This window comes from Vulpes vulpes, chromosome 12, assembly GCF_048418805.1.
Source record: "Vulpes vulpes isolate BD-2025 chromosome 12, VulVul3, whole genome shotgun sequence".
In the NCBI taxonomy this organism is placed as follows: domain Eukaryota; kingdom Metazoa; phylum Chordata; class Mammalia; order Carnivora; family Canidae; genus Vulpes; species Vulpes vulpes.
The window spans coordinates 78707352-78720042 of NC_132791.1; the positions used below are offsets into that span (position 1 = coordinate 78707352).

Here is a 12691-nt window from a genome sequence, read left to right on the forward strand (position 1 = left end):
AAACATTAATTTAGTGGTCAAGTTATTGTAAAGATGAAACTATCTCCTCAAAATTGGTCATAATGTAAAAAAAAAAAAATACAAGGAGCTTTCACTTTACTGAATAATTACAAAGATGAGGTGTTGTAGAACAATTATAAAGCTTTGATGTTCTTAAAGACCTAATGTCACAGACTTTTGGGAATCTAATGATACTAGAAGCGTATAAACAGAGCTCTTAGAGTGAGTGGAACATCATCCCTTCCTATGACTAAAGTTGAGTACACCACTGTAATTTTATAAATAGAATGTTGGGGATTCCTCTGATTTTAATAACCAAAACCAAGCCCAAGGATAGAAAGGGGACTGTTTCCTGGGGGTTTTGGGGGGGGGGGTTTCAACCACATTTCTTAAATCCAAATGACAGTTTCCCTTGGAACAATGTGCTGACAGCCCTTCTGTCTTGGGTCACTGACGCGTTCAACCCCAGCACAGGTGCAGGAGGTGAATGTTGTGTTTATTGGTGGTTCACTTGTGCATAATGGGTCTTCTTGGCTGCCTTCCTGAAAGAGCCAAAGAAGGCCCCCTGGGGGGCCTGCTGGCCCCAGGGGTGCTACAGAGATCCATCCTGGGCATCCAGCCCCAGGAGTGCAGGGACTGGCCCCAGGGCCCTCTCACCTGGCATCAACCCCTTCAGAGACTTCTTTTCTCTTTTTCCTCTGTTCTGCCATTGAGTCTTTATGTGGCCATAAGAACTAGAAGAAATAAGTGATTTCTGGTCCTTCTGGCTGCTCCAACAGATATTTGAGCCGTTGCTCTATAACTGGTAGGCCATAGACTCATTTAGAAAGACTCATCTACGAAAGACGTTGAACATTCAGTTTCTTCACAGTACGAGGTACCTTATGCAGTTATGGTAGAAAGAACAGGACACACTTAACACATGCTTGTCTCAGGCCCCATTCAGTTGTTTGTTACCTGGTCACTCGGACGCAGCCGAGTGTTCTGGGGGAGCTTTCCCCTGTGTTCTGGGGGAGCCCGGGATCGCGCTTAGCCGCTCCGGGTTCTGCATACCAGACGCGGTGCCTTGTGAAGATGCTTCACACCTGCTTGGGTCCTAAGGTTCAGAAATACCCAGAGGCCTTCGCATCTCCAGTGCTGTGCTTCTTGGAGAGCAAGCCTGAGTCACACAAATGACACAAACTCAGAAGAGAGATTCCCCGCTGTCAGGCAGGGCAAAAACATTTACAGTTTTACAAACTGTAAAACATTTACAAACATTTACAAACATTTACAGTACAGGGGGCAGTTCGAGGGTTGGGTTCTGGGGAGGAAAGAAGCAGGAGACTGCCTCACCCGGATCGCTCAGCAGATACAGGAGAGCAGTGTGGGGGGGTCCTCTCTTCTCCCCTGCAGGGCAATGGCCTCGGCTGACCTCAACCAGGACGGGTACGGCGACCTGGTGGTGGGTGCCCCGGGCTACAGCCGCCCCGGCCACGTCCAAGTTGGGCGCATATACCTCCTCTACGGCAATGACCTGGGCCTGCCCCCCATCGACCTGGATCTGGACAAGGAGGCCCACGTGATCCTGGAGGGCTTCCAGGTGAGGCACTTGTCCCTGATTTTCCCTTTTAGAGTCTGTAAGCTGCTGCGCATCGTCCGTGGCGGATTCTCCAAGTGAATAGCCAGTGACAAGGATGACGAGAGCGGCAAACAGCTGGTGGCCTACGTCCCTGTAACTCTTCTCATTTTGAAAAACCTGTTCACTCCATTTATCTCATCCTGTCGTTAACTGAACGGCTAGTCAGATACCTGCCAAAAGCACACCTGCCATTTACTTGGAGCTGCTTTGATTAGCTGGTCAGGGTGTGATTTCTTGATATTACAAAACATCCCCCTCTCCTTCTTTTAAGCTTCCCTCTTTTTATATGTAAATTTTTGTTTTGTAAGAATGTGTGTTTCACAGAAAAGCTGTAAGGAGTTCCCACACGCTGCTTACCCAGTTTCCCCGTCCCTGTGTCCCCAGCTGCAAGGATGAAGGATTAGGAGGAGCCATCTCAAGCGTTTGCTCAAGGATTCAGTGCTTGTGGAGGGATGAGGGGGTACCCGCAGGAGGGCCTGATGGTGCCCCTGGTGGGGAAGGCACGGGTCGCCTGCAGCTGGCAGGCGCTCTCACCGGCTGCCCTGAAGTGCTCTGTGTCCTGGAGCAATCCTTTCTGGTTTATCGAGTTTCCCGCCCTGTACGAAGGCATCTTCACAGATGCCATTGTTTGCAGGTGCAGCACGATTGGCCAATCAGTAATTGATGCAGGTTCTGGGCCCCACGTATGTGGCAAACCTCCCCTTGTGCAAGAGCACTCCTTGTTCTAGATGTTGTGAAACAGTAGGGGAACCAAGTGTTGCTTTTCGGTCTGGGCTGATTCTAGAGAGTGGGAGATGCGAGATGGAGAAAATCATCTTGGAAGGAAATGGTCCCCGATGGGACCGGGTTTTCCGCTTGTAAACCGTGCACGTGGAGGCAATAAAAGCGCCTGCCCTCCTGTGTGTCAGGTGCTCAGAGCGGCGTCTCTGGCAGTGCCGTCCAACAGAACTTTCTGCGCCGGTACAGGTGTTCTGTAGCGGTGCTGCCGAGAGGAAAGCCACTAAGTGCCCTGGCTTCTGAGCATCTGCAAGGCACCTAGTGGCTCTGAGGGGCTGAGTTTCTAGTTTATTTAACCCGAGTGTAACTATAGTAGCCACATGTCGCCAGGGGCCACCGCGCTGGACAGTGTGGCTCTAGAACCCCCTGAGTGCTGATCACATGTTAGCTATCATTGCTGGTGTGTGCGGTTATTATTTTGGTTCCTTTCCAAAGGGAGCCTGGCCCTTATTGCAGGGCACAGTGGACACTAGACCATTTTCTAAAACCCTAGACCTTGTGGAAACGGACCCGTTTCTCTCTGGCACCTCGTCTTCCCCTCAAAGCTGACAGGCCAAGAAGGTCCTTGGGGCAGAGCCATCCCATGGGCGGGTGGCAGGTCTATCACAGTTGTAGCAGATTTGTCCCTTGGCCTGGGCTTCCAGGTCGGGTGTCCAGGTCTCTGTACTCCCAGGGGATCGCGTGCTCATCCGAAGGCTGTGGCTCAGCCAGGGGTGGGTCACATGTGCCTCTTCAGTCCTCAGGTCGGTTTGGCTCGGCTGTGGCTGTGTTGGACTTCAACCAGGACGGTGTGCCTGACCTGGCCGTGGGAGCGCCATCAGTGGGCTCTGAGCAGCTCACCTACACGGTAAGGCTGCAGCCGGTGGGGGAGTGGGGACCTCAGGGAGGGGGAGGTGGGGCAGGGTGCAGCCTCTGTAGAAAGCAGACAGCCACCTGGGCCGAGCCAGCATCTGTAGGAAGACGATCTCCGGCCCCCCGGCTAGGGTGCTTGACGTGACCTTGGGTTACCTGGCGGTGCCCACTTCCTGCCTCCCTGGCCTTTGTTTGACCTCCCAGTTTTCCTAATTCCACCAGAAATTTTACTCCCCCCCCCCCCCACCAAGATGCTGAATGCTAATTAGGGGGATGGAAATTCCAGCCACTCCAGGCCCACCCCCCCCACCCCCCCCACCCCCGTCATCCCAGCAGAGTGGTAACCTCCCCAGACCCTCTCTCTCATGCACAGAACCCACCAACCCCTGGTTCCTCACTGAGATCCTGGGTCCTGGAATGGAGGCTCTCGTCTATGTGGGCCCTGTACACGGCTGGGCACCAGCTTCTTTGCCCTTTGTGACCCCAAAGGGCAAAGGCCCTTCATCACTGTCTACCTGCCATGAGCTCAGCTTCCCTACCTCCTCATTCTCTGCTTCTACACTGTGAGCCGTTTGTCATCTTCAGTCTCACAGGCCCCCTCGCTTGAGGATGTGGGTCAGACAGCTCCCTCCACCTGGAAGGTCCTGATATGGCACCTATGCAGGAGCTGTCATCCAGCCACACCTTGCTGTCCTACTCCACATCCTTTGCCTCTACTCTAGTACCTTCCACGCCACGGTGTCATTGCCCATTGGCCAGCTTTTCGGGAGGATAGAGTGTGGTCTCATTTATCACAGTCTTCCCTGCCCTTGGCTCGTGGTGGAACACAGACGCTTCTATAATGAGTGAGGAGGGAGACCAGCAAGCTATAAGCTAGGAACTGGTTTGTGACCACAAATGATGGCCTGTGTCTCAAGGCAAATGGATGCTGGCCACACGACCAGTCATGTTTGGAGGAGTCATGGGCTGGGTCAGGGAGGGCCTCATGGAGGCATCAGAAACAAAGCTGGGCTCACAAAGGAAGGCAGGTGGGCCAGCTGTCCAGCACACTGAACAAGTGTGCACGGTGGGCAAGGGTAAGAGTGACTGTTTCAGCATTGGGGTCTCCAACAGTCTGATGGAAGTGACAGACTGAAAAACCATGTTAAGCCCAGCAGCAAACGCACAGGCCTGGTTTCTGACTGTCACTGAGCTTCTGACAGTAGGGACTCGGGTGATTTATGTCATTGTCACCCGTCTATCCTGTGGTTGAGGTTCTTGGGTTGCCACCCAGGCCTTCTGACCACCCCGTGGCTTGCCTTTTGCCCAGGGTGCAGTGTACGTCTACTTCGGCTCCAAACAAGGAGGAATGGCTGCTTGCCCCAACGTCACCATCTCCTGCCAGGTACAGTTACCATCTGAGCCAGGGCTGGCAGGCCACACCTTGCCCCATCCTGCCAACAGCCTCTGACCAAGACGTGGTCTCCCGGTTTCCCCTAAAGGACACCTACTGTAACTTGGGCTGGACACTCTTGGCCGCAGATGTGAATGAAGATGGAGAGCCCGATCTGGTGATGGGCTCCCCTTTTGCACCAGGTGGAGGGAAACAGAAGGGAATGGTGGCTGCGTTTTATTCTGCCCCCAGCTGGAGCAACCAAGGTAGTGCTTGCAGGAGGGATGGGCGGGGACCTCCCTGCTCTCTAGTCCAACCTCATGCCTATGGGCTTGCGTTCTTTCTTCCACATTCCATTGTCATTTCACTTAAAGTTTCTAAGAGCTCTTACTCTTGCAGATAAGAGTATCTCATATCTCTTGTACCTAGATAAAATACTCATCCAAATGATCTGGAGTCACTGGATATACAAAAAGGGGTCCAACTTCTAGGTCCAGAACCCAAGGGGGCCCATAGGTTGTTGGCACAGGCTTTCCCTGTAAGCACAGGATCCCAGGAGGCATCCCGGTGATGTTCCAAACCGCCCACTGGGGGCTCTGTTTACATTGCATTGCAGGTTCACTCTGCTGACCTGAGCTCTAGCAATTTACTTCTCATATGAGGTGTGGGACCCATTTCTGACACTGGGGCCCTGGAACAACTTGGGGTGTGTAAGTCAGCCCACCCCCCCTCCAGCAGCCTCCCACGTAAGGTAAAAGGCATTCGTTTGTCTTGCGTAGAAAAGCTGAACGTGGAGGCGGCCCCCTGGATGGTGCACGGTGAGGAGGACTTCTCCTGGCTAGGCTACTCCCTCCACGGGGTCAGCGTGCACAACAGAACTTTGCTGTTGGTGGGGAGCCCAACCTGGAAGAACTCCAGCAGGTGAGTGCCCCTATTGGGGCCCAGTGGGCACAAGGAGCAGATGCCTGCAGCTGTGGGAGCCCGTGAGGGGTGGGACGCACAGAGGGGCTGAGTTCTTACCCTGCAGGGAAAAGCTACAGGGTAAGGCTGCAAATGCTCCTCCTTAGAAGTTTAAAAACGAGATAGAAAGGTGCAAGAGTTTGCTGGGCTGCTGTGACAAAGTCCCACAGCCCAGCTAGCGTAAGCCATAGGAATTAACTTTCTCCCAGTTCTGGAGACCAGAAATCCAAGGTCAAGGTACTGGCAGTAGATTTGAGACCTCTCTCCTCGGCTTGCAGGCCGCCACCTTCTTCCTGTGCCCACACATGGCCTCTTCTGTGTATGCCGACATCCCTGGTGTTCTTCTGTTTCTATAAGGACACCAGTCCTATTGGATTAGGGCCCCACCTCTTTGAAGACCCTATCTCCAAATATACATATTCTGAGGTTCTGGGGTTAGGGTTCCAACATGTGGATTTTGGAGGAATACAATTCAGCCCGTGAGTAGGCATCCCACTATCTGCTCTCAGTGGGGAGGCAGGTCAGTGAGCCTCGTATCTGGAGAGTCTTCATACTGCGAATTCACTCTGCAAGCCACCCCGCTCACGTGCCAGGGATCACGGGGGGGGGGGGGGTGAGGAAGTGCCTTTGCCTGGACCTGAATACTTGGCCAGCTCTTAATCTTCGCCCCAGCAGCTCAGTTGTGTATACTTCCTTCCAGTCTGGGCCATCTGTTCCGTGCTCAGGATGAGAAACAGAGCCTTGGACGGGTATATGGCTATTTTCCCCCAAATTGCCGAAGCTGGTTTACCATTTCTGGAGACAAGGTATGGCTGCTGCTCCCTCCCCAGCAGAGCAGACACCATGGAGGGTTTTCTGAGCTGTGAGGTATTGATTCATTGCATTTCACAGACGATGGGGAAGCTGGGGTCTTCCCTGTCCAGTGGCCATGTGATGGTGAACGGGACCCGGAAACAAGTGCTGCTCGTTGGAGCCCCGACTCATGGTAGGTCATGTGCCATGAAGCTCGGCTGCTTTTTAGTCAAGTGGCTCCTTGACTATGTCCTATTGGGGAAAAGTTGTGAAATCTAGAGCCAGACACACCTGATTCTGAATATTCCCTTTTCTCATTAATAGCATGCAGCTAACCTTAGGGAAATTACTTAACTTCCATGAACATTAGTATCACCATCTGCAAAATACAGATTATAGTATCCACCTCAAGGGTTTGTGAAAATCCTGCATGAAAGTAACCTAGTATGTTTTTAAAGCTCCTGTCCCACTGGGCTTGGAGCAAGAGGGAAATTCAGAAAATTCTATAAATCAGTTCACCAGGACTAGGTCTGCTCTGAGGACCTATGTTAATAAACCATTATTATATTTACTTTATGGGAAAGAGTTTTAAAAAGGTAACAAAAACCTACTCCCTTCAGGCACCTGGGTGGCTCAGTCGGTTGAGCATCTGCTTTCAGGTCCAATTCCAGGTTCCTGGGATCCTTGGGCTCCCTGCACAGCGGGGAGTCTGCTTCTCCCTCTGCCTCTCCCTCTGCTTGTGCTCTTACTCTCAATAAATACATAAAATCTTAAAAACAAAACAACAGAACCTACTCCCTCCAAGATGATCAGAGTGAATCATGTTTATTGTATAAATTTATGAAAATACAAAGAAATATTTAGAAATCACCCTTTATCCAGATATTTAAAAACTTAAGCTCACACTATATATGTATATAAAATACATAAAATATAAAATATACATAATATATACATATAAATTTTCACACCTAGTTTTAAAATTTTATATTCCAAGTGTGTTCTCATGTTACTAAGATTCTTCTAGAACATGGTTTTCGATACTCATCACATTTGTTTCCATGTGCTTATGCCCAAATTTACTAATATTATCCTATTGCTGGAAATTTAGGATGTTCTCAAGTTTTCACTACTGTTAAGGTCTTACCTATCAAACATCCATGTACAGAAAACCCTGCCTTTCTGGATCTGTTTTTATTTTTATTTATTTATTTTTTTGGGGGGGATCTGTTTTTAAAAACAGATTCCTAGAGGTGGAATTCTGGGACTAGACGTCTAATAGTAAGGCTCTTCTTACATATTGTCAAATTATCTTTCAGGAAGATTGTTGTTTCACACATTAAAGAAGCAGAGTGGGGGCAGCCTGGGTGGCCCAGCGGTTTAGCGCTGCCTTCAGCCCAGGGCATGATCCTGGAGACCTGGGATCGAGTCCCGCGTCAGGCTCCTTGCATGGAGCCTGCTTGTCCCTCTGCCTGTGTCTCTGCCTCTCTCTCTGTGTCTCTCATGAGTAAATAGATAAAATTTTTAAAAAATCACTTAAAAAAAAAAAAGCAGAGTGGACTGGGAAATGAATAGCTAGATTTTTTTCTTTCTCTTTCATTCCTTTTCTTTTTTTTAAAACTATGCTCCATGTCCAACAGGGGGCTTGAACTCATGAGCCTTAGATCAAGAGGTTCATACTCTATGGATTGAGCCAGGCAGCCACCCAGGAATGGCTAGATTTTTTCATTGCATGAAAAACACCGGAAGCACTGTAACAAGCACTGTAACACCGGAAACTTGCTGACTTACATTTGGAGTAATTGAGGTTTTCCCACCCTTTCACAGAGATTAGGTGGTGATTTCCACACTCTTGCAACACCTACAAGTGATTTTATTTGCTTTACTTCTGCTCCTACTGGATTGCTGTGATTAGAGCTTTCCAGACTTTGTTTTCATGTTCTTACCATCTTAGGATTTTCCTGTTACAAAATATTGCATAAAATATAAAAAGGTTAGTTTACATATCTGTATTTTATACAAACTAGCCCTCATTAATTTTCCTGTTTTTTACTTGTATTTTACCCACATAATTTGGTATAAAAGGCAGAGCACTTGTTGCAAAATTAATCAGAATTTCAAGCTGGTGATGGGAGTGCATTAAGCTGAGCATGGGGCCCCATGTGGCTGTGACACATATGCTGAATCTGTGTCCTAACAGCTTGGCTCCTTTGGGCACTGTACAACTTCTCAAGCCTGGAATCAGATTGGACACTACCATATTCATTTTCAATCCACATGGTACCTGCATTTTATTATAACAACCCCTAAAATCCTAGTTTAGTTTTGCAAAGATGTGTCACTGAAAGAATTGTAGGGACCTAGTGTTAAAACCATGAGCTGCCTCCAACAGGTAGTTCATGTAGGGGGCAGACAATGTCACGGTGTCACCTTCAAAAGGTCAGAATATCCGCAGTATCCTCGTGAGCTCACCAAAGTGCTTCAGTGTAGTCTGGGCATCTCGGCTCTATGGTACAGATTCATCTAACTTTGAACAATCCATGTACTTTCAGGGTGATCCCCGAGGGCAGTGGTCTGGAGCTTGACTCTCTCAGACCCATCTCTCTCCTCCTGGGCTCTGTCTCTGGCCCAGCAGTCTGGTTCAGAATGTGGCCACTGCACAGAATGAACAACTTAAATGTTGAGTGGGGATTTTATCGGGTACTTATGAATAACTATGAAGCATTTTCAGTATGAAAATGATAATACTCAAAAATGGCAAAGTTGAGATGAGGTGGGCACTCCTACAGAGCTGGTGAGATGTAAAATGATACTGCCCTTTCAGAAACGTTTGGCAAAATGGCAAGAGCATTAAAGATACTCGTTCCCTTGGAGTTCTATGGACCACTTCTAAGAATCTGCTCTCAGAAAGTATTCAGAACTGCAGGGAAAGATATTTATCGTAGTATCAATTATAATAGCAAAAAGTTAGAGATGGCTAAAATGTAAAACGTATACAATTTTATAACCCCCAACAATCTCCATTTTGTTTAATACATATATGGTTATCAAGCTCCACAAAGAAATATATGCTATAGAACTTCTTTATACTTTTTTGGGGAGCACTTTCCACACCTTTTATAATGATAATGTAAAAAATCTTGGCATTCACAAGTTTGACACTCAAAGTTTTGACTATTTTGTGGTAATCCTAAAAGTCAGTGATACAAAATAACGTGATCCATAGTTTATCAGTTACAAGTGAAGCCATGCCGCAAGGTGGTGTCCCCTTCCCCGTGGCTTGGGAGGGAGCCCAGCCAGTGGGATGCATCTGTGCTTTACACCAGCTGTTTTCTGCTGTCACAGTAAGTGAACTTGAGAAATCATAAAAACACTTGTGGGTGTAAAGAATACCTCCCCCATACCCTTTTAAAAACCAAGGGTCTGTTGAATTACTTTAGAGAGAAATACTAAGGCATAACCTTGGGGTTTTTTTCTCGTCTTAAATGTGTATGGTAAGCCCTGATTTGCCTCAACAGGGAAATGAGATATATTAAATTTTTTTTATTGAAAAGTATCAGTTTCGGTGTAGGTCACCATGACTCAATATTTTTATACATCATGAAATGATCCCCGTAAGTCTAGTTATCATCTGTCACAAATGAGATGTTTTGAATGGCCAAAGATTTAAAGTATCTGAATCCCTTTTTTATAGACTTATTTTTAAGAGTAGTTTTAGGTTTACAGCAAAATTGAGTGGAAAGTATAGAGGTTTCCTGTAGATCCCCTACCTCCACCCATACACTGCCTCCTCTGCTATGGACCTTCTGCACCAGAGACTGTGCATTTGGTATAATTCAAGAACCGACACTGACACACCATTGTAATTAAGGCTGTAGAATGTAACATTAAAATTCATTTTTTGTGTTGAACATTCCACGGGTTTGGACAAACGTGGAAAGACCTGTATCCACCATTACATTATTATATACAGAGGAGTTTTGCTGGCCTTAAAATCCTCTGTGCTCATCCCTTCATCCCTCCCTCCCTCCCTCCTAGACCCTGGCAGCCAGTGATCTTTTTACATCTCCCTAGCTTGCCGTCTCTAGAATGACATATGGTTGGAACCCCCCAGTCTGCAGCCTTTTCAGATAAGCTTCTTTAAGCATTATGCATACTATGCATTAAGATTCCTCCATGTCTTCATGACTTGGTAACTGATTTTTAAGATTTTATTTATTTATTCATGAGAGACGGAGAGGCAGGCACATAGAGAAGCAGGCTCCCTGCAAGGAGCCTGATGTGGAACTTGATCCTGGACCCCGGGATCCGCCCTGAGCCAGAGGTAGAGGCTCAACCGCAGAGACACTCAGGCGTCCCAGTAACTGATTTATTTTTAAATTTGGAGAATTTAAAATTTAAAGAAACTTGATGGAATTATTCTAAATTATGCATTCTAATAGATTATGATAAAAATGAAGAGTTTTGGAAGTGATCATCACAACTCCTCCTCCTCCTCCCACCCTTGTGCACTTGGAGCCATTTGAGCAGCAGACCCATGAAGCCCTCGTATAAAGAATGTACCTTCTAAACCTTCTAAAAACCAGCCTGGAGAACCCAGTCTGGATGGGGCTTGCAAAGCGACCTTGGGGTGACTTCCCTGAGACAGTGGGTCTGTATGGCAGATGCACGCGCCTTGGGGCCCAGCAGCAGCAGCAGCGATGTGGACTCAGCCGTGCATGCAGAAGGCAGACTAGCTGTGGTCCACGTGTACACCACACACAAAACAGCAGCACTCTGGGCCCCTCCAGCAGGCAGGCGGAGCGAGAAGCAGGGAGCTCCCAGGATTTCTATATTCTATATTCTGGGGAGCTCAAGTCCCTTAGGAAGCATGAGAAGGGAATGAGAATTTTTTCTTTCACTATTTCTTCAGACTTTGGACTTTCACCCTGAATATGATGAGCAATCATACTTTAGTGAAAGACTGTTCTCTTGGGAATGTTGTTTTAGGTCAGGTTGCTCACTCTTGTGTTCAAGAATCCCAGACAGCCGAGCTTTCTGAAGTGCTCTTCTTCTTTCCTTCCCTCCCCATTATTTCTGATTGTGATTGCAGGCTCCTTTGAGCTCTCGTTTCTAGTGGACAGTTGGCTATAAACAAAGGCACAAGGGAAGGCTGCCCAAGAAAGCAGTCACATCAGTAGTGTCAGTTTTGCACACAACACAAAGGAGACCCTGCCTTGGGACTGGCCCCGTTGGCTGGCACAGGGCCGGACTTGTGGTTGGCCTCTCCAGACCCCACCCCCGAGCCGCAGATGCTATTAGGTTTTTCTGAGACGGTCCTTATTTCTGAAATCAAGGCTGTGGTCCAAATGACTTGCTACTTTTAAAAGTTCAAAATTCATTTCATTTAAAAAATATTTACCCAACACTTGTGCTGAACCAGACAATGTAGTATGCATAGCATGTGACAAGGTCCTGGCCCCCCCACTTGGCACTGAGCCTGCTGTGGGTGTGGGGAGGCGGGGTCTATTCCAGGGAGATGGCACAGCATGCACAGCACATTTAAGGGGTGCGTGTCGGGGGAAAGAGGCTCACACTGCTGGAACCCAAGTAGCATTCAGATTCTGGAAGGTGCTGTGAGGAATGTAGACTTGATGGGAAGCTCTGTCAGGAGTGTTGACACTGGCAGGTTGCAGTGTCAAGATGGTTATGTGACTACTGAAGGGGTCAGGCCTGTCTGATGGGGTATCACTGAACTTGCCCCACGTTTGAGTCTCTGTGCCCAAGCCAGCTATACCTTCCTGACACCCAGAGCTGGTCAGTGCTACAGCCACGTGTCCTGTGGGACTCAGTGCCTTATGTCTTCTCTTCATTCCTGCAATGGCAGATGATGGGGTGCCCTGGTTCTTTTCAGATGAGGTGTCCAAAATGGCATTCCTGACCATGACCTTGCACCAAGGTGGGACCACTCGGATGTACGAACTGACCCTCAACGCACAGCCTGCTCTGCTCACCACCTTCAGCGGGGACCGCCGCTTCTCTCGATTTGGTGGAGTTCTGCACCTGAGCGACCTGGATGGTGATGGCTTAGGTGGGAAAGGAATAGGGCCTCAGGCCAAGAATGGAGTCCCTTTGTTCAACAGACTGGTCCCCTAATTGGAGTATCTAGGCTCTGCCCTCATAATTGGCAGCTCAGTGATCATAGGGCCTTTAGATCTATTTTAAGTCAGGTAAGACCAGAGCCAAGAGTGAGCTACACATCCTGAAGGTGGTAACACCAGAGCCACCCACATACGTGGTTGGAAGAATAAACTAGGAAACAAAGCCTTTCCTATGTG

The 12691-nt window shown here is 48.3% G+C and overlaps 1 protein-coding gene across 4 annotated transcripts in view; it reads left to right on the forward strand.

The window, feature by feature from the left end:
- The window catches only part of GPLD1 (glycosylphosphatidylinositol specific phospholipase D1), a 64321-nt gene that overhangs the window by 45471 nt on the left and 6159 nt on the right, over positions 1–12691 (forward strand). For all 4 annotated transcript variants that reach the window (XM_025999303.2, XM_072729024.1, XM_025999302.2 and 1 more), the window contains 8 exons: positions 1396–1582; positions 3135–3245; positions 4560–4634; positions 4732–4888; positions 5402–5543; positions 6283–6388; positions 6474–6567; positions 12268–12444. In XM_025999303.2, coding sequence (XP_025855088.2) covers positions 1396–1582; positions 3135–3245; positions 4560–4634; positions 4732–4888; positions 5402–5543; positions 6283–6388; positions 6474–6567; positions 12268–12444 — 1049 coding nt within the window. The remainder of the gene's footprint in view (positions 1–1395; positions 1583–3134; positions 3246–4559; positions 4635–4731; positions 4889–5401; positions 5544–6282; positions 6389–6473; positions 6568–12267; positions 12445–12691) is intronic.